At 37.5% G+C, this 23264-nt stretch overlaps 1 protein-coding gene across 1 annotated transcript in view; it reads right to left on the bottom strand.

Moving 5' to 3' along the window:
- The window catches only part of TMCO1 (transmembrane and coiled-coil domains 1), a 41199-nt gene that overhangs the window by 12277 nt on the left and 5658 nt on the right, over window positions 1-23264 (bottom strand). The window contains exons 3-6 of the mRNA XM_027868630.1: window positions 19941-20000; window positions 16796-16842; window positions 15846-15913; window positions 254-398 (exon numbers count right to left, since the gene is read on the bottom strand). Coding sequence (XP_027724431.1) covers window positions 254-398; window positions 15846-15913; window positions 16796-16842; window positions 19941-20000 — 320 coding nt within the window. The remainder of the gene's footprint in view (window positions 1-253; window positions 399-15845; window positions 15914-16795; window positions 16843-19940; window positions 20001-23264) is intronic.

Here is a 23264-nt window from a genome sequence, read left to right on the forward strand (position 1 = left end):
CAAAAGGCAATCTGAGGAACGAATTCCTATCATAGATTAAGATTTGGTAAGGACTTTAGAGGTCATCATATCCAACATCATTATTTTACAGATGAGGAAAATTAGGCCAAGAGATGACAAATGACTTGCTCAAAGTCACTGGGATTAAATTCTGAGCTGAGATTTGATCTCAGTTCCTCTTACTCCAAATCCTCTTTCACCACACCAAAATGCCTCCAATAATGTAAGTATAAACAAGATTGTAAATACTCACCTGTCTAATAGACATGGTACAGAGGATATACAGGAAGATAAAGGAACAGTCTGTATAATCTTCCCCCAACAGATTTCGATGAGACAATCCTTGGATGTAGGAAAGAGGAGTGAAGGGAAGCTTGGCCACCACTCTGCCATCAAATCTAGGAAGGAAAAAACAAATTATTATTTTCGGATGACTGATGAGATTCCCAGTTCAGATAAGCTCTTGGGACAGGAACAACACTTAGGTTCTTAGATCTCTGAAATACAAAGAAAAGGTGACCAGAGGTAAGGACCTAAATAAAGTGCAAGGATAAAAGGAAGGGTTTGGATTATTCCCATCACCCATTCCCTAAACCATGAAATGAAGTTGTTCAAGAAAATCTATTCCTTCAGAGAGTTATCCAGCACAAAATATATTTTCCAAGTCCCACAGATCAATGTTACAAATGTATTTCCAAGATGAAAGGAACATCAGTCCTAAGGATAGATATTTCAGCTACTACATGTTTTCTGAGACAAATAGTATATAAATGACAGTGGTTATCAGGCAGGGGGAAGAAAAAATAAAAAAACAAAAAAAAAAATACCAATGGAAAGTTGCTGTTCATGGATCAGGTATTTTTGCCAGCAGAAAACTAACAATGTTAATAATAGTTGCAAAAAAAAACACACACTGCATTTTAGAACCAGGAGGCACTTAATTAAAATTTCTTTATTTTGATAATGAAGAAGATGAGGCATGGAGCTAATCAAGCTGAAAGTGTCCTTTGAAAGGAGAAACTAACTTAGAATTATAAAGCTAGAAAGGACTGTAAATATTATTTAGTCCACTCACTTCATCGTCTGACAGATGAAAAAATTAAGGTCCAAACATTTCATACATGGCCACACAGACAGGAAGCACAGCCTGGCCTATGTCTCAAGTCTCCTGATCCCCAGTTCAACATTCTTTCTATTATACTGCAGTATATGAAATGAGGAAAAGACATAAAACTTTCCAAAATAATTTAAAAACTTACTAAGGGAAACCACTATAAGTCAAAAACCCTGGGTTAGGCTATAGCCTTATTATCACATTAGGTAAGTTATTCCAGTACTGTAAGACCTATTTTGTTTCCATGTAAAATAGAGAGATCATTTTTCTACTATTATATATACACTACATATATATGAATACTCAGAAAATACTCATACTACATATATATGTACACTACATATATATATATATATATACACACACATATATATGATGAGAGAATACTCAGAAAATATATTTCCACCTTCTCTCCACTTTTTGCTTCAAGTGTGGTAGTAAACAAGATGGGAGATTTAGAGATGGACAGGCCCTTAAAAAAAAAAAGTCAGGGACAGCTAGGTGGCACAGTGGATAGAGCACCAGCCCTGAAGTCAGGAAGACCTGAGTTCAAATCCAGCCTCAGACCAAACACTCCACACTTACTAGCTGTGTGATCCTGGGTAAGTTACTTAACCCCAACTGCCTAAAAAAAAAAAATTTAAAAAAAAAGTCAGCTAGTTCAATCCCTCATCTAATGGATAGGGGTTAAAAAGTTGAAGCAACTTGCTAGAGCTCACACAGGTAGTAAAGTGGAAGACTGAGATTTGGACCTGGGGCCCCTAACTTCAACAGCTTCTAATCATCAAAGGCAAGAGCATCTTGCCTTGATTACTCCATTTTATAGTAACATGATAAATGGAGTATCAAGCACTAAACAAAACTGCCAATTTTAGGAATAAGAATTCATGAAAATCATGGATGGCAAGGAGTAGGATGATTTTTCCTAGTCTGAAATAACAACAGAGGAAAATACAGAAATTAGCAGCTGCATTAGACATACAAAGAGTTTGTTTTCCCTCAGAGTAGTTTGGAATGTCTCTCAAAAACACTACATATTGAGGCAGTATCTGCCTCAATAGAGGGGGAAGAAAGGGAAAAAGGATAGCAATATAATCCTTTCTCTCAGAGACAAAAAATAGCAAATAAAGAAAATCTTGAGAGCCTTTTTTACCATTGCAATTTAATATAATCACAAAAACGTGTACCTTTGCTTACAAAATCATTATCTCTGAATAACCTTCAAAAAAACTATTTCAATAAAAAGCAGCATACATTCAATTTGAGGTGCTTTTCTCATTGTATTTTCTAGTTATCATTTCTAAATCTCTAGAGATCCTACATATATGTTCCTTTCTTACACAGAGAAAAGCAGTTCACTTATGAAGGACCCTCTCTTACATATAGCAAGCAATTTAGTAGACTATGTTAAATCAATTATTACCTTCTCTTTATAAGAACTTTACCATTAAAACTATTACTTTCTCGAGGAGGAGATATTTAGATAGTATGGTAAGAAACAAATCTCACCACTTACAGAGCATCTACTACACAGAGAAGTTTCCCACTGAATGTCCCTTTCTTAACTATGGCTTGGTTCCACAACAGGATGGAGGGATGGAGAAGATATTGTGAAAGGATATCTGCTCTATCATTTCCATTCAATTAATCAGCCTGCACAGGGGACATTATTATTATTAACTACAGCGTCCAGAACAGGAATAACTGTAGGATATGCTTCTACTACACACTCTACTCAACAATCCTCACACAAAGAGAGGGGGAAGTTCAACATCCATGACCCATCTAGTCTGTGACTTTCTCTATAGATTATAAAATTTAAAAAAAAAAAAAAATTAGCAGTTGTGGTGGATCATAGCTGCCCACTGAAAGTGCTTTGCAAAAAAGTGCTTTGCAAACCATAAACTGCATATAATTGTTGGCTACTATTGTTATTATTATTGAATAGCATAGCTGGGATTTGAACTGAGGACCTCTAATTTTAAATCCCCACACACTACACAAAATAATTTCTTGCCACTTTGGGAGGGGAAGGGGGATGCTGCAGAGGAAATCCATGCTTTGGGTAAACTAGATGGCATGCTTTGTAACCCTCAAATTCCATGAATACTTAAATTTGTACAGGAAGAACACAAAAAAGTAGGTAGATCAGCAAGTTCCAGTAAAAGTAGGATGACTCCCAAAAAGATTACAAGCCCAAATTGTACCATATAACAGGCTTATTTCCTAGGGAACTACTGAAGAGGAAGTAATTCATTCTTCCTGTAACTTTCCATTCTAAAAATTAATAAAGTTTGTAGTCAATGTTATGGCAGTGTCTACACAGGCCAAATAAATTTTCTATTTTACTTTACTATCTGTAAAATGACATGGTTGGACTAAATGATCTCAACAATTCCTTCAAAGTCCTTCCAGATTTAACATCTGATTAAAGAGATTCTTTTCTACTGGAGGGGGCATGAGACATGGGACTGGCATTACACTTGGTTAAAATAGACAGGTGATGACAGGTTTAAGGGCTCTGCAAAAGTGTCCTTGGGCAAAAAAATTTCTTTCTTTCTCTAAACCATCTTCCTTCAAATTCCCACAAAATCAATTTCTTTTTTGAATCATAAAGATATTAAATAAAATGTAATCATTTTCTGTGAAGATTCTTAGCCACTTAAATTCAAATTAGTTCATTTATCAACTTAGCCCCAAGGCAAGGCGGTGAGAGAATGAGACACTTTACAAATACTATCTCATTTGATCATCACAAACCTAGAAGGCAGACGCTATTATTATTCCCATTTTACAACTGAGGAAACAAAGGCAAACAAAGTTTAAATGATTTGTCCAGGGTCATACAGCTAGTGTGTAAAGCTGAATCCCAACTCCAGGACCAATGCTCTATCCACCTAGCTGCCTCTCAAAAAATTAAGCAAATAGTTCACATTTGTAAAGTAACTTAAGTTTTGCAAAGCATTTTACATATATTATCTTATTGGATACTCACAACAACCCTGTGTGGTAGGTGTTACTATTTTTCCCATTTTATAGATGAGGAAACTGAGACTCTTAGACTTTCAATGACTTGTTGAAGGCCACACAGCTATTAAGTGCTGGAGGTAGGATTTGAACTCAACTTCTTGACTCCCAAGTCCAGTATTCTACCCACTATGCCACTCTAGCTGGTGTTATTTCCATAACCTTGGGCAGGTCACAATCTCTCTGGCTCTGTTTTTTCATCTGTCAAATAAGTTAATTAGAGTGGATGATCACTAAATTCCCTTCTATCTTTAAATTCAATGGTCAGATAGCTTCCAGTGACAGTGAACTCACCACCTGGGGTGGAAGGGTTTGGGTTCAAAGAGGATTAGCTGAGCCCTTTTCAGGGCTGCTCATCTGCCTTTGGTATCTACCTGGCACTCAACTCCCACCCATGACTCCACGCTGTAGAATGTGCAGAAGCCACACCCCTATAAAAGAGGATGAGGTTGAGGGTAACCAACAGGCCTTAAACCCATCAATGAGTTAGGAGGGTGTCTACCCCAAGCATGTGAACACTTCCTGCAGCAGAATGGGTAGATGAGAACATGTTCCAATGGCCATGAAGGCGGCTGAAGCAGATGCTGTGGAGCGCTTAGACACCTAAAGACGCTAAGGTCATCCACTGCATCCCAGGCCATAAGCAACTGTCCTGACTTGTTCTGCCAATGTACTTCAATGACTCAGGAAGAGAGAGGCTGATGACTCTGTACAACCTTGTGATGTCACTGGTCCTCTTCAAAAACAAAAGACAAACAGAAGAGCTGCCCATTATAAAATTACTTGAGATGTGTATCATCTTACATCTCTGATACATAATCACAACAAATCTATTTTAGACAGATCTTTTAGATCTCCTTGATTTGGACTGGAACCAGTCAAGCACAAAGCCAGACAGATATGTAACTTTGAACACTTGCTCTGTATAAAACACTACATGCCTCGTAGGCATTGTGAGGTATAACAAAAAAAACTGAAACTTGTGAGTCCTTGTCCAAAAAGGAGTATCTAAAATTACATCATGCCAGGTTTCATATAACATGATCATATCTTTTTCAAGACAGAAAGCTTTGGGAAGGTGAGAAGCAGGGATAAGGACAGGGCTCATCAAGCAGCAAATGTTGGCTTCTATAAATATAGTAAGATTTCTTTATGACCCATTAAACTCAAGAGTCAGTCTTCCTAGTCAACTTCAATTAGACACCTATTCTAAATACCAAATAACCTACTTGACACTCTCATTCAATTTAAAAAATTTACTTCCTATTATTAGTTGTCTTCTACATATTAAAAACAACTAGGTGTGTGTTTCCCCCTCTTTTCATATACATTCTGATACAAACTGAAACAAATGGGACCCAAAGGAATACCGATTCCATTTGGGAACAATCTTTGTAACATTCTATTCAAGGTCAAAGTACAGCTTAGCTTGAACATTGCCTTATCACATTGATTTTATAAAACAGAGCCGTGGGAGACTTTACATGTAATAGGTGATAGTGACCCAATAACATATAATTTTTTAGCTGATGGAGCGACATGCAGATCCAACTGGCTATTCTTTGTAAGAAGTTTCAAAAACACAGCTAGTTAATAACTGAGCCAGGACTAGCACTCAGAGCTCAGATCTCAGATCTCCTGACTCCCACTCAGGACTGCCCTTTCCATTATATCAAGTTGCCTCAAAATTACTGAAAGAGAAAGAGGAACAAAATAGTTTTTTTTAAAAAATCTTATTGTACATATCTCATAAAACTTTTTTATTTTCAGTTCCAAATTCTCTCCTCCCCTTTCCTCCACCCACTGAAAAGGTTAGAAATATAATGCCCAAGTCATGCAAAATATACTTCCACATTAGTCATGTTGTAGGGGGAAAAAAAGCAAGAAAAATTTAAAAAGTGGAAAAAAAAATATGCTTCAATCTATACTCAAAGAGTTCATCAGATCTCTATCTGGAGATGAATAGTATTTTTCATCATGAGTCCTCTGGAATCGCCAAAAACAGCTTTGATATAAAGTTATATAAGGAGTATTTGAAGGAATTAAGGATGTTTAGCCAAGGGATCAAAGCTGGAGAATGGAATGGGACATTGCAATTGTCTTCAAATATTTGATGGGCTTTTACATGGAAAAATAAATAGACTTATTTTGTTATTTCAGAGGGTAGAACTTAAAGAAAGGCACATCTTGGTTCGTGTATAAAAGAATAATCAACTGTCCAAAAATTAAATAAGCTACTTTATGAAACAATTAAGTTTTCTGTGACTGAAAGTGTTCAAGCAGAAGCTAAGACATCCATTTATCAGAAACATTATAGAAGGGGATTTGTGCACGAGACAGGATATTGGTTTAGAAGACAACTAAGGTCCCTTCCAAATTTGTTTGTGGCTGAGGGGCAAGAGCTAAAAAGAGCTAAAAAAAAAATACAAACTGTCTAACCCCACTGTCTGTCTAGCAGCCAGAGAGCTAAACCCTTAGCCATTCTTTGGTTTTTACTAGCCATTTACTAGCTGTCAACCAAAGTTTAGAATGCCAAAGGTATTAAACATCTCATTTCACCTAGCAACATTCAAAAAGTACAAGGTCACAAAGATTTCAAAATCTTCAGGAAAAAAACTGCCACCATGAAAATAGTATAAGAATAATAACATATTTACATTATATTTGGGATGAACCTATGCTAAGGACATTTTAGGAATAAGAAAACATAAATTTAGGACAAATGTCATTTCAAAGGCATAAAATCATAACATAACTCATTACCTACATTTCTCCTACAAGATAGTAGCATGTACTGAAATAAAATGTCTGGAACTACAGGAATCAGACCAAGGTAATTTACAATAGCCTTAATTTATTACCCACTCTTCCTATGGCAAAAGAAAGCTGACATTATCTAATCTACTATAGTGATTATCAACATAGAAACCATATCCTGCACTGGTATGATTAAGAAATCAACCAACATTAAAACTACCTCTTTGGAATAGTTCTGAATCAGAAAGTTCACAAAATTAAAATGACTGTTTGGGAAAATAAAGGGGGAGATTTTTTCCCCCCAGTGTATCTAGCTTGTATGCTAGTACTTGCAAGAAACAAAAGTCAGATATGTATTAAAGCTCATCATGTGATTTTCCCCACAATGACATTTTCTCCTCAAAGTATGACATCTGTGCTGCTCTAAAACTCCCACAGCCCTTAGAGTTGTCCCATACAATTTATTTCATTATGGCTTATCTTCTCTTGATAGACTCCACAAGATCTGCTCTTTTAATATTGGTCCAACAACCAAACCAACCGATATTCACTGAATTCCTCTTACGTGGCTCAAAATCATTTTAGGCGCTCTGGACCACAAAGAAGACATGATCGATGACTCAAAAAACACTGATTAAGCTTTTTACCTCAAGCCTAGACTATCGAAATAGTGTCCTGGTTAGTCTCACTGTCCAGTATAGTCCACCCTCCACTCAGCTGCCAAAGTAATCTTTCTAAAGCACAGGCCTGACTCCATCACCTCCTTATCCAATAAACTCCCAAGGCCTTCAGATCCTGGTCCCCTCCGACCGTTCCAAGTTTCTTATAGCTTATTCACCCTCAAGTTCTCTTCAATTCAGTGACAATAGCCGCCTTGATATTTCCTGTATCTCCCAGCTCTATTTTCATTGGCTATCTCCCATGCTTAGGAAGCTCTTCATCTCTGCCTCCTCGGCTGCCTTCCAATCTCAGCTGCAGTCCCTTGTACCTTCTGCAAGAAGCCTTTCCGGGTCTTCCTCAACCTTGGTGCCTTTCCTCTGAGACTACTTCCTATTCATCCTGTTTATAAATACTTGTTTGCATGCTGTCTCTCCCATTAGACTGTGAATTCCTTGAGAGTCGAGACTGTTTTGCCTTTCTTTGAATCCTCACATTTAGTGCAGTGCCTGGCTCATAGTAGGCACTTAATAAATGCTAGCTGACAAATTTTACTCTTCATCAGTTGACAATTCTTGCCAGTTTTTTTCTGAAATCAAACATTTCACTTATGGCACAATAACGTTCTACTACATTCATATAGCACGATTTTAGTCATTCCCCAATAAGATATGTCCTTAGTTTCTATTTTGTTGGTATCACAAAAAAAGCTCCAACAGTTTTTTTTTTTTTGGCTAGGCAATCAGGGTTAAGTGACTTGCCCAGGGTCATACAGCTAGTGAGTGTTATATGTCTGAGGCCAGATTTGAACTCAGGTCCTCCTGACTCCAGGGCCAGTGCTCTATTCCACTGTGCTACCTAGCTGTCCCTCCAACAGTTTTTGTACATACAGATCCTCTTCCTCTTTGATTGCTTTGAGGGTACAGGCATAACACACAATCTGGTAACTTTCTGGGCAAAGTTCCAAATTGCTTTCTAGAATGGCTGGACCAATTCATAGCTCCACTGGTACAGCAGGTCCAAGAGTGTACCTGTTTTACCACAATCCCTCCCCCATGTCATTTTCCTCTTTTTCCCATCTTTGTCAATCTAATGGGTATAAGGTAAAACCTCAAAGCTGCTTTAATATACATTTATCTAATCAGTGATTTAGAGCATTTTTTCATACAATTTTTGAAAACTTAGATTTCTTTTCCCTTTGAAAAATGCTAGCTTATATCTTTTGACCATTTATCTATTGGAGAATGGCACCTAGTTTTATAAATTTTAATTAATTCTTCCTATATGTTGGAAATAAGATAAACTTATCAGAGAAACTTATTTCTCGCTATTCTCATTTTTTTCTTTGTATCTCCAACACTTAGCACAGTATCCAGCACATAATAGGCATTTAATAAATGCTTATTATTTGCAATATTATTTTTCAGTAAGAAATTATGATTCTGATAAATTTGGAGAAATAAAGGAACATTTTTGAGAATGAATGCAGCATGGAAATAAGCAGGACCAAAGTGGTCTTTTTTTACTGACTCTGGCAGTGGCTCACTAAAAGGAAGCCAAACTGAGTTAGCTGAAAAACCAGTATCGGTTCAAAGTGACAGATAAGAAAACAAACCAGGGGCATTGAGGCAGCGCAGTGGATAGAGCACCAGCCCTGAAGTCAGGAGGACCCGAGTTCAAATCCAGCCTCAGACACTTGACACTTACTAGCTGTGTGACCCTGGGCAAGTCACTTAACCCATTGCCTAGCAAAAACAAAAAGAAAACAAACCTACCTCCCTCAAAGCAGAGTCAAGGGACTGACTACTCAAGTAAAATGTTGTAAATGTTATCAAACACATCCAATGTTTTAGATGTTTGCCTAAACTGCTTTTCTTATTTATGAGAGTTTAAATGGAGGAGGGAGGATCTCCAGAAATGACTGTGCTATAAAACCAAAAATAATTAATCTCTCTCTCTCTCTCTCTCTCTTTCACACACACACACACACACACACATGATCACAGATTTATAGCTAACAGGAGCCTTAGAACCTATCTAGATAAAATCTCTTCTTTTACCAAGGAAGACAGGTAAAGGCACTGAGAAATTACATGAACTGCGCAATGTCATACAGGGAAGTGACAGTGGCAAATTTTGAACCCAAATCTCTGGCTACAAATTCAGTACCCTTTACCTTGCACCTCCTCACAGTATGATGAAGGCAAGGTTGTAATTTGAACTAATTTGCTGGATGCCTGCCCCAAGCAGGGCCCTAGAAAGTAGGTGCATCACTCGAGGTCACGGTTTGATGCAGTTTAAGGTCTTCTATCAGAAGAGATCCTGCAACATTATGACTCAAGGGTGGTTTTTGGTTGTTTCCTCAAACCTCAAAGTTACAAATAGCATAAAGTGCATAACATTGTTTCTGTTCTCCAAAAAAACTTAAATGGGGCATATGGGGTTAACCTCTGGACCGCCCCTCCTCAGTAATTCATTACTCAATCCTCTACTACCTAGTTTCCACAACTAATGTGTCCTACTAGGTTAGGAACAATGTAGACGAGGTATCTTGTACTCAATATGGAATAAAAATTCGTTAGGTTTTACTTTTTTTGGCCTGAGAATGGAAGGGGTAGAGGATGGAAATGACTTACCCAATGTCACAAAATGAGAGCCAGGATTCAAACCTGGAACCTGTGATTCCCAAACCAGTATCATTTTCATTACACCAAAGTGTCTGCCCAGATGGCTACGCACAATCACAAGTTTACACATCTAAGACTGGCTTTTAGGAAACTGCATTATCAGGCAATATCTAAAATACTGTACTCAGTTCTGGAGGCCGTATTTTAGAAAAAAGTGATAAAGGAGAATAATCCAGGAAGGTCTCAAGATCATACCATTTAAGGGTTGGCTGAAGGAATTGGGGTTGTTTAATTTGCAAAAAAGATGACTTAGGGGAGACAAGATAGATGTATCTTCAAATTGTAAAGGCTTAAAATATGGAAGGAATTAGACTTGTTTTGCATGGTCCCAAAGGTCCCAAGCAGGGAAGCAGACTTAGGGTAAATGTAAGGAAAATGTTCCCAATAATGAGAGCTTTCCCAACATGGAACAGTCTGCTTCAGGACATAGTGGGTTCCCCTCACTAGATATCTTCCAGTAAAACTTGGATGGTCACTTGTCAAGTATATTGTTTAGGCATAGATCAGACCACAAGACTTCTTAAGATTTCTTCTTCTCAAGATTTTTTTCTTCTGAAATTCTTCCTTCCTTCCAAAATTCTGTGATTCTATAAAAGGTCCCAATCTACCTATCCAATATTAATTATGACTATTCAAGACACCTTCCAATTTAATAAAACTGTTGCTTTCACATCCTATGTTTATTCTTACCCTTTGTACATGCTAATCCTTCCATTTGGAATGCCCTCTAGCTAGCCAAATTCTACCCATCATCCAGGTCCCATTGCCTCCAAAGCCTTCCCCTGATTATTATTACTTACACACACACACACACACACACACACACACACACACACACACACTCCTATCATACTCCGAATTCTAAAGAAGTTTAATTCCTTTTTAGTTCTCATACAAACTATACAGTTCTGAATAAACAAAGTTTGTTTCCTAACTGCTTCATGTTTTCAATCTTCTTTCCCCAACTAAATTATAAGCTCCATGAGGGCAGAAACCATATCTTATTGATTGTCTGGCATCCTCTATATCACCCAGAACAATTTCAGGTATGGTAAGGACTTTAATAAATGTGTACTGTTGATTGATAAACGTCAATGTAAGCATCAGAGACACTCCAGCAAGAAAGTACAAATAAACTAAGCAAACCAAAGAGCCCTCTGCAAGTGACTACAAAACTTTGAAATACAAATAAAACAGCAAGCTGGCTAAAGAATGATTCTGGTGATCACAGAAGGAAAACACACTCCAAGATGAAGTGATAACAGAGATTAAATAATGTAATCAGCGATACAAGACAGGTTCACTGGGAGAGTGGAATCAAAGCAAAAAGCATTCTTGAAAAGAACTCTGAGATCAGATATATACATGGAAAAGGTTTGGACAAGATCACGTGGTCATTTTAAAATTATCATGGGACTTAGGAAATAGATGCTTTTGTAACAGACGTGGAAATAGCTTAGAAAGAAAAAACAAAAGGAACAGATAAGTAGATACTTCATTGATTGGAAAAGCATAAACAAAAGGGCTTTAAGGGACTGATAACCAAGCTAATCTTAAACTATTTGATAAAGAATATGTAATTTCCAAGTGTTTAGACAACAATTTCTTCCAGATAAGTGAAATGTTCAATCAATGGAGATGAAACACAGTCAAAGTTTTCAAGGTGGTGGCGAAAGTAGGAAAAAAGTGGTCCAGTGCTTCACTGTTTCCAAGAGTGAGGCAACATATATATAGAAATAAAAATTAATTCAAACTACATTCACAGAAGGACATCTTAGAACCTATCAGTTACTATCTAAAAATGAAACCTGGGTAATTCATTAGATCTGATGCGTAATGGACTAAGAGTTAAGAAAAACAATAGGATAATAACAGCAGCTCATATTTACATAGTGTTTAAGGTTTGCAAGACACTTTCCTGATAACAACAGTGAGGCAGACAGTGAACTACTATCCTCATTTTATGCGGAAACTGAGACCAAGAGGAGTTAAGTGATTTTTCCAGGGTGACACAACTGGGAATCAAACACTTATCTCCTAGACTCCTGAGCTTCTTTACAAAGGGAACTGAAAATAAAACAGAACATTTTATAACAAGTGAGGATACATCTGCATTCAAAATACTTCAAGCGAGGGGGGAGGTAGGTGGTGCAGTGGATAGAGCACCAGCCCTGAAGTCAAGAGGACATGAGTTCAAATCCAGCCTCAGATCAAACACTTGACACTTACTAGCTGTGTGATCCTGGGCAAGTCACTTAACCCTAGTCGCCTTAAAAAAAAAAAAAAAAGGAAAAAAAGAAAAAATACTTCAAGTGATTTTGGTTGTTTCACTTCAACAGAGGCATAACAGATCTAGAGAAGAAACTAATAATAGCTTAGCATTTACATAGCACTTTAAAGTTTGCAAAGTGCTTTTTACCAAAATGCTATCTAATCTTATCCTCATAACAACCCTAGGAGGCAGGTGTTATTATTATCATCCCTATTTTAAAGAAGAAGTAACTAAGATGGACAGAAGTTAAATGATTTGCCCCAGGTCCCACAGCCAGTAACTGTCTCAGGCTGGATTTGAGCTCAGGTCTTCCTGATACCAGGTCCAGTACTCTATAATCAAGGCAAGGGAGTGAACACTATTAGAAAACTGACTAGAAGGGGCAGCTAGGTGGCACAGTGCATAGAGCTCCGGCCTTGGAGTCAGGAGGACCTCAGTTCAGATCTGGCCTCAGACACATAACACTTACTAGCTGTGTGACTCTGGGCAAGTGACTTAACCCCAACTGCCTCACCAACAACAACAACAAAAAAAAGCAAAAAAGAAAACTGACTAGTAATAAGGACTCATCATTTTGCAAAGGGATCAAAACCTATAAAAATGATGAAGCCTGTGGATATGCTGAATACATATTTACTTACAAAATGTAGAATACCAGAACTTGAGGAGTACACCTTAAAACTCAAAAGAGATAAATGTAAAATACAACATAAAAGTGGCAGAAAAATATAATCCAAACTATACTTATATAATGTTGGGTTGAAATAATATAATAATACAATATATATAAAAAAGCAGAATTACAATATATAATTGATGGTAAACTCATAGAACTGGTTGTGCTAAGAATGGTCAGGTCTGAAAATATAAATAAGTTCACAAATAGTTTTTAAAAATTCAGATAGCTGCATTACAGAGTAGTTAAGGACACTGTTTTAGAGATACAGTTCTAATCTTGTGAGGCTGTCATTATTGGCAACAATTATGTTCTTCTATAAGCGGTCCCTTGGTACCACTGTAAGACACAGAATACTGAACTAGAGAGATCATGATCTGGATCTGTATGAAAATTTTTGTTCTTAGTAACATAACTACAAAAGGGATGTTATTCTTGTCTCTAGATAGAACCTGGTTGTTACACAGAAACAGAAGGGTGAAGGTGATAGATACTGTAGAAAATCTGAAATTATAAAAAGAGGAGAAAGCTGACATACATTCATTTAGAACTCTACTTTACAAGAATACCACCAGCCAACTAAAACACTGTATTTTTACTGTACTTGCTTGGAAAAGGTATGGTAGAATCCTTGAAAAAAACAGCTCTTTGCTTCCAACCAAGACGTTATCCACTTCCCATATCCCTACTCCAGCAAAAACCTAAAAATCACACTAGAATGAATAATGACCAAGAAACTCAGTGAAAAACTACAGTACATGAGAACTTCCACTCCAGAACTGCACAAGAAGTCAGCCAGATGCCCATGGACAAGAGGAAAGGGAGCTGTCAGCAAAGCCAGTGCCAGCATTGCCTCCCCATGTACCCAGAGATGGGATAAACATATCTGTAGGTTCATTATCCTAAGTTAGCAAGTGTGTATGTTTAAGGGGGCAGGCGGGTAGGGGATGTCTTTTAAAGAAAGTTCCAGAAGAATCGTAAACTCACAGTGGAGACCCTGGAAGCACAGAGAATAAGTGACATGCTAGCGTTCAGATAAAGACAGCTCAGACCCAAGGGCTCTCAGAGGTCCTTATAACTGCCCTGAGAAACAATAGAAGGTCCTAAAGATCCAGTGCTCTGAACCTCAAAGATCCACAAAGGGCCTATATTCAGAAGGCAGAGGTCAGCACAGAAATCCAGGTGACCAAGCAAGGCCAACCATAAGCCACCCAAAAGGGCATCAGAATGCTGAGGTGGGCCCTGGCACAAAGCCCAGTGCAGACTGGATAGAGGAACAAACATTCTAAGATACAGACTACTATAAAACAGAATTATAATAAATCCAAAGATACCCAAAAATCTAACCTAGAAGAAAATAATACTATAACACAACTGTAAGCAGAGATTCAAAGGAAAAATAAAATAGATTTTCTATAAGGACTACAAGAATATCTAGAAAAAATGAAACAAGAGATTTTTAAAAATGAAATGAAATGAAAAGGAAAGATCATGGAATAGGATATTCCAAAAGGCAAAAAATATAGCTTACAACCAAGAATACCTTACCCTGAAAAGCTAAGTGTAATCCTACATGGGAAAATTTAATGGAATACAGGTCTTTCTAATAAAGATATTTCTAATAAAAAGACTTGGGCTGAGGAAGAACTCTGATATAAAAACACCAGAGTCCAGAAAAACCCAGAGAGGTATATTTATTTGAGCAAACTGGAAGAGGCTTTATGATGATGAAGGGCTAACATTTTAATAGGGAGACAACACCAACTGTCCTTTCAGAACCATGTCTTCCAAGGATACTTAGAAATTACGAAAAACAAAGGACCAGGGGGTAGACTGTGTTTTGAGAGCTTTTAACAAAGAAAGAAAAATGCTGTTAAGAGGAAGGAGGGAGTCTGGGTATCAGAATTACCTCATCTCTGACCTGGACAAAGGAGGGCTGAACATACATACCCAGAGTCTGGTGTAGAACTAGGAGAAATTCAGCAGGGAAAGAAGTGGGGAAAGAGAAGAAAGGTGGTTTGAGACAGAAGATAATACCAGGGAGGGAATGGATGTCAGTAAAACATACTTCCTAATCCTGAAGGGGAGATGAGCATAAAACAAAAAGAACTGGAAATGAAAAAGACGCCCATCAACTGGAAGAATAATTAACAAATTATAGTATGTGAATGTAATGGAATATTATTGCATTGTATGAAATAAAGAAAGAGATGATTTCAGAGAAATAGTTTTTTCTTTTGCTTTTAATTGGGATGGGAGAGTATCAATGGTGATAAAAAAGAAAGAAAAAAGAGGGCTACTGAAACCTTTTTAAGTACACAGAGAAGAGAAATTCAGAAGGAAGCATACACAAACTAGGCAGTTCTGCAAGTAACATGTTGGATTTATTATATACTTAAAAAGGCAAGCAGTATGGGAAAGAAATTCAAGATTTCATATACAATCTTCTCTTTGTCTCCTGGTTTGTACATGGAAATGATCACATTTTGAATCAAGTTCAGAATAAAAAAGCATTTTTTAAAAAACCAACTTTGTGCCCCGTTTATATTCACACAGCTTTGTTATTATTGAATTAAAATGCAAAAGTTAAAAAAAAAAGGAAATGCATCCATATGTGTGCAGTTAGGCAAAAACATTTAGAGAAGGATTACTTACATGGAGTTAAACATTCCCATCAAGGCAGTAAAACAAAAGCCGATAGCAAACATAGATTTCATTCGAACCTGCAACGAGAAAGGTCACAAACAGTTACTGTACCCTGCTGACAATCACCAAGAAAAAATACTATAATTGCAATGAACACAAATTTCAGTTTGACAAGGTTTCAACTGTCCACTAAATGATGGATCTCTCTCATTCAAAACAACGTGAATTTCAAGCAAAAGGAGATTAAGAAAGATGGTAAAGGTTCTTCAGCAAGTTAATGAGAACTGGCATCACTGCTTAGACTTCCTCTCTTAAAATCGTATTAAAAACCAGATTGGAAAATCAAGTTATGCAAGAGAACTAGTTTGTTCATCCTAGAAAGGCTTAAATATGCTCCTCCTTAAATAAAAGATAAATGGGTGATGAAATCATCTTTCTTATCATCCTGGAAATGTCAGACCAAAAAAAATCAATGAGAACAAAGACACCCACAGTAATGATCCCCAAAAGGCACCAATGAAGACTGAAACTATCATGTTCTCATAATGACAGGACGTGAGGGCCAGAAGGTATAAAATGAAGTCACGACAGATAAAAGTGTCTCACTATTTGATAATACAAGGATTCTACGGGAAAAGAGGCAAGAATTGTGCAAGGGGGACAACTGATAAACTGTGAGATGGGTTAAAGAGTACTATTCAATTTAATAAAACAAAGTCTTAGAGATAATAACATACCTTCCATTTTGAAATAAATGACCAAAAGCATGGCAAATAACAAGACTGCCATTGCAGAATGCAAAAACAACATAATCCCACCATTAAAATATAAATAAACAAAAAAGGTAGCTGTAGGATGCTGGATGAAAGGCAAAGAAGAGTAGTGTGGTGTGTGTCGTGTAGCCTATAAGTATAATAAATATATATATATGTGTGTGTGCGTGTGTGTGTGTATCTTACCATTGACAGATCCCTGTTGTTATTCTTCAGTTTCTCCTCCTGCCTCTCTGAAAAGAATCAAGGCTGGAGTTAAGACACACAACATATATTAGGTTCTCAAATACTTTAATCAGGAACATATATTACAACTTGCCTGGCTTCCAAAACCAACAGAAACATACAAGCAAATTCCATTTTCACAATACAAAGTGTTTACCTTGACACTGTTGATCGCCTTTTTCTCCTTGATACTCTCTCCTCTCAGGCTTTCATGATACTACTCTCTTTAGGTTCTTTTTCTACAGATATCTGACCTCTTCTTCTCAGTCTCCTTTGTTGGATCTTCGCCAGGTCTCATCCACTAATGTTGGTGGCCCACAGGGCTCTCTCCTCTTCTCTCTCTACTGTTTCACTAAGGGATCTCATCAGCTCCCATAAATTAAATGATCATCTCTAAGCAGGTAACTCTCAGGATCTACTTATCCAGCCCTGTCCCCCTTGCTGACTTCTAGGAGCTCATCTCCCAATTCCTACTAGACATCTTGAACTGGATGTTCCACTGACATCTTAAACTTTACATGTCCAAAACTGAACCCATTTTCTCTCCCCACAAACCCTCTCCTCTCCTAACTCTTCTCTGTTACTGTCAAAGGCACTACCATCCATTCACTCACCTAGATTCATAATCTAAATGTCACGCTTGACTCCTCATTCTTTCTCACTCACAATACCCAATATGTTGCCAAGGAACGCTGACTTTTACCTTCAAAACAACTATTGAATGAATATGATCCCCTCTCTCCTCCGACACTGCCACTACCCTGGTACAAGTCCTCATACTTGGACTAATCCAACAGCCTGATGTTTGATCTCCCTGACTCAAATCTCTAATCATTTTAGTCCATCCTCCATTTAGCTGCCAAAGTCAGCTTTCTAAAGTGCAGGTCTCAGCAGGTCATCTCCCTACTCAATAAACTCCAGTGGCTCCCTATCACTTCCAGGATCGAATATAAAATCCTGTTTGGCATTCAAAGTCTTTCATAACCTGGGCCCCTCCTTGCCTCTCCAGTGTTCTTATACCTCATACCCTCCAACATACGTTGCAAAACAGTGACACCGGTCTCTCTGCTGTTATTCACATAAAACATTCCATCTCCTGACTCTAGGAACTTTCATTTTTCTTTCTTATTTCCAGTTTCAAATGCTCTCCCTCCTTCCACCCCTTCTCCTACCATTGAGAAGGCAGGAAATACAAGGCCCATTGTACATTTGAAGGCATGAAAAATATTTTCATGTTAAATCATAATGGGAAGGGAAAGGAGTGAGAAAAAGAAAAAAATATCCTTCAATCTGCACTCAAAGTCCATCCATTCTCTATTCTAGGCACTTTCACAGGTTATCTCCCATACATAGAATTCTCTCCACTCTCATATGTTTTCTGACCTCCCATGCTTCCTTTAAGTGCTAGATAAAATCCTACCATCTACAAGAAACCTTTCCCAATCCCCTTTAGTTCTAGTGCCTTCTCATCACACTACTCTTCCTTGATTCTCTTCTTAATGTGTGACTGCTTGAAATTTCTCAGTCTCTTTTCCTGCATCATCCACATACTAGCCTCTAATTGGGGGGGGGGGGGATAGGGGTGGCACAGGAGAGATAACTCTAGGATCTGCACAGAGCCTTTTTTTCTTCCTTCTTGGTGACCCCATCAATTTAATTATCATCATCTCTACCTCCTGGCTTCTCTAGATGGCTTCAAGTTCCAGCTAAAATCTTACCTTCTACAAGAAAGAAGCCTTTCCCAAACCCCCTTAATTCTAATGCTTTCTCTCTGTTGATTATCCCCAATTATCCTGTCCATAGCTCATTTGTACATAGTGGTTTGCAATTTGTCTCCTCCATTAGACTCCTTGAAAACGAATGTCTTTTGCCATTATAGCCTCAGTGCACTTAATAGCTTCTTAATACTTGTTGACTGATCTGAGTACATTTTCTTGAAATAGAAAAGCTTAGGACTAATCGAAATTAGTTACAAGTATGGAGAGGGTATTCCCTCCAATGATTCAGGTCATAAACCTTTTACTCCTTAGCTGGTGATCTTTATGAATCATGTAACCAAAAGACAAAAAAATCATCACCTGGTAACCAAGTTTTTCAGAACTTAACAAGGCTGTTCATAGAAAAACAGATATTCAACCTATCACTGGGTCCCTACTTGAAACCATTCTCTTGGTAGAACCTGGTAGAACCTGCATCACTGCTAAATGCCACCAAATCCAATGTGAATGGGCCTTTGCTACATACAATATGCAGTCTACCATTAAATTATATGACTTTACTCATGAGAGGCAATAAGGACAAAAGAGACAAGACAGTGGGTTCAAATCCTGGTTCAAATTTAAAGTTATAAAGTAGAGCATTAGAACTTTCTTTCACTTGGCCTGGGGGCTTCAAAATTATCACCTATTATCTACTGTCCTTTAAAATATTGATTAACTGATGAACCATTCTTTAGAGTTGTTTAAATTGCCCTACACCTTAAATCTGTAGACTCTAAAACATGTATCCTCAACAGACCCACTAAGAGTCACTCACCAATTTCATCAAGTCCATCTCCAAGTTCTCCACTCTAAGCAGTGAGTGACCTGCACCGTTAGCAGTATTCAAGCACATCCAGTGTTCTTAGCACTAGCCAACCTCACTCCCAAGTATCATACTTCAGGCATATCAAAACTAAGTCATCAGGAAAAAGTTGGGACTTTGTTCTGAATAAGACAATTCAAGCAACTTGCTATGGCTGAACTGGAGAGGCAACAGCAATGAGTGCAATACCACTTGTTGGGCAAGATAAAACCTCCAGGAGAGCTTTCACCTCTAGTTCAATCCCATCATTACGTAAGGGCTATAAAGAGCACACATTAGTATTTCAGCAAAACCAAATGAGAAATGACTACAAATCACAATTTCAAAGATAAATAAAAAATATTTGAAGGAATCCTACGAAGAATCCTCAACCATATGCAAAAACCCAAAACTAACGCCTTCTCTTAATCAAGATTTAAAACTTCAGTGGTCAGAACAAGAAAGGGACAATTCTGTTCATATATCTTCCCTCCACTTTCATCTCTGAAGCATTTACTGTGCACAGACCACAGTGTAATCTTACCTATTTTCTTCTTTTGCTGACGGCCAGCAGATTCTGTTATTGTTTCCTTCTTCTTTTCCACTGCAATCGACAAAGCAAGAGTGGTTAACACAAAAAAGCAAAGGATAGCTTATGATATCAAAGTAAACTATTAACTCTTCATAATCATCATGATTAAAGAAATGGACAAAATAGCAGCAATGACCAGATCATCACTTAATGGCTTCAACTATAGTCATGCGTAAGTCAGTTTTCTTGCCACTAGACATTAATAATTTTCTAAGAATGAAAATAATTCCACAAACAAAAATGTTAGAAATATATTAATATTGTCACAGAAGTGACCATTATAATTAAAGCCCAAGTTTTTTGATAGTTTTCAGGTTATTTACTGTCTAGGCTACTAAGAGGAATTGTGATCTACTAGGAAGAGCAATGAATTTGGCATCAGGCCAGAGTTCTAATTAGAATTCTACCTTCTACTTGCTATGTCAAAAAAAGCAAGGTCTAATTGAAATGGATAGGACTCTCCCCTTCCACCCCTATTTTCAAAACTGTCAGCGGCTCTGAACTGTCAGCAGGATAAGATACAAATTCCTTGTCATTGAAGGCCCTCTACAATATGATTCAAAGCTACAACTCTAGTCTACTCCCTTTCATATACAGTATGTTCTCAGCCTACCTGGCGTACTAGCCATTCCCCGATCTGGTCCTACCTTCTCTAACCCCTATACATTTGCACAGATGTTACTTGACAAATGTTTACGGGGCTGAACTGAATGTTCAGCTCAGTTTTACAGCCACCTCCTTCCTCATTCCACTGCAGATTCTAACCAGCTGCAAAAATGATCTCTCCACTTCCTAATTTCTCAAAACCCTTGGTCTGGATCTTTCCTTTAGACTTATTACTTTCTGTCCTGTCATTGCAGCTGTTTAGTCGTTTCAGTTGTGTCTGACTCTTCTTGATCCCATTTGGGGTTTTCTTGGCAAAGATCCTGGAGCGGTTTGCCATTTCCTTCTCTGCATCATTTTACAGATGAGGAAACTGAGGCAAACAGGATTATTAGGTGACTTGCCCAGGGTCACACAGACAATAAGGATCTGGGGTGAGATGTGAACTCAGGAAAATGAGTCTTCCTGACTCCAGGGCCGGCACTCTATCTACTAAACCACCTACCTGCCCCTAGAGTTAACTGTACACTGTTTCTTATTGAAGGCATAAAATGCTTGAGGAAACTAAATCCAAATCTTTTCAGTTATGCTAACTGATTTTTGATGACAGATTAACACATAGGGCTGTAAGTTTGTATTATATATGTGCAAATTTCACATCATTAGTAACTGTGGTAAATCTAGTAAAAGCAGTGCCCCCCCCCCAAAAAGGTCTTGTCTCATTTAACATTGGTTCTCATGTTTTCTTAGTCAAATCTACTTCACCTGTCATATGTACTACAAAAGTATAATTTCAAATAACTGTATTGAATCTAGAAAGCTTCAGCTAAGTCTCATCTTCTGAATGCAAAAGTACAAATTCTGATTACAAGATTTCTAATTTGAAGTTCTAATGCAAGATTTGTATCAGTATTCAGGAAAAAATTTATATCCCTTAAATGGGTACATCAATAATACAGAGAAAGAGCAGATCAATGGGCATACAACTTAAAAAGAAAAAAACTAGAAAAAGATTTAAAATCCCCTAATAAGCACAAAAAAATGGAAATCCTGAAAATCAAAGGAGAGATTAATAAAACTGAAAGCAAGAAAACTACTCAACAAATAAAACTAGAAGCTAGTTTTATGAGAAAAAAATAGATAAATCATTGGTTAATTTAATTAAAAAAAAGAAAAACTACTTACTAGTATCAAAAATGAAAAGTGTTAATGAACCAATGAAGATGAAATTTAAGCAATGATTAGGAGTTATTTTGTCCAATTATATGCCAATAAAACTGACAATCTAAGTGAAATGAATGAATGCTTTGAAAAATATAAATCACCCACTACTAATCTTTATTACAAGGGGTAGCTTGCCAGAGTGGTCTGGGAAAGGGCTATAATTGGAAATGAATGTGATGTAAAAAGCAACAGGTATCAATAAAAAATAAGGTTAATTTAACAACAAAAAAAGAACAAGGCAGACTCACTTCGTTTTTTGGGACAGGTTTTCTAAACTGGTAGACCAGGAAAAAGCCACACATGTGATCTAATTTGATTTCTGTAAGGCATTTGCCAAAGTCTTTCCCAATATCCTCACAGATAAACTGGAGAGATGTGGGTTAGGTGATAGTGCAATGGACTCTGGACAAGGTGAGTGACAAGATCCAAAGAATGATGATAAATGAACTAATATCACCCTGCCAGGAAATTTCTAGTGAAACACAAAGTTATGGTCCTGACCTTGTTCAGTTCAACACTTTAATCAATGACCCAGTTAAAGGCATAAATGGCATGCTTATTACATTTTTGGATGGCACTATGCTGGCAATAATAGCTAGTACATTAAACGAAAGAGTGAAGATCCAATAACATAGGGACGCAAAACTATAGGCTAAAGCAAATAAGATGCAATTTAATGAGGAAAAATTTTAGTCTACTCTTGGGTTCAAAACAATCAATTGTCCAAGCAAAGCCCAGAGTAGGCATGGCTACACTATAGTTCACATGCCATGGGATTCTGAATGGACTACATGCTCAATGAGTCAGGAGTATCCCTTGACAGAGGATCATTACATATTAATAATTAGAACAAGAATTGTCACATAACACTTTAAGATTTGCAAAACACTTTTATCATACAATCCCATTTGAGCCTCATTCCAGTACTACTAAAGGTTTTATCACCATTTTACAGACGAGGAAATGAAGACTGAGAAGTGAAGTAGTTTGCCATTAAAAAAAGAAAAATGACTTACCCCTTGTCACAAAGTGGCAGAGGTGAGACAAACTCTGACCCTGAGCCAGACTCTAACCACTATACAACCCTGTCTCTGAATTTTATTTGGGTGGATATGACCAACACAGATTGCAACCCTTCTATCACTTGAACAGCCTGCAGAAGTACTTGAATCAAAAATTCGTCAGTTGTGCCTTGCCCACCTCCCCCCATTCGCACCCTTCCCCTCATCCCAGTGTCAGATACCTTGCCAGAAGCTGGAAAGCAAAGAATCTCAGGCAAAGGTTTAGTACTGCACCAGGACTCAGAAGACTGGAACTGCAGGGAAGGGTTAATAATGGCCTGTCTGGACCAGGGTCTGAGACATCACACTAAGGGTATGCCCCACATATACTATGTCTTCTCATCTTCCACCATCTTGGGAATACAACTACTGAGCTGTTACCACACTC

The sequence above is a fragment of the Vombatus ursinus genome, unplaced genomic scaffold, assembly GCF_900497805.2.
Source record: "Vombatus ursinus unplaced genomic scaffold, bare-nosed wombat genome assembly UNPS02014789.1, whole genome shotgun sequence".
NCBI lineage: Eukaryota > Metazoa > Chordata > Mammalia > Diprotodontia > Vombatidae > Vombatus > Vombatus ursinus.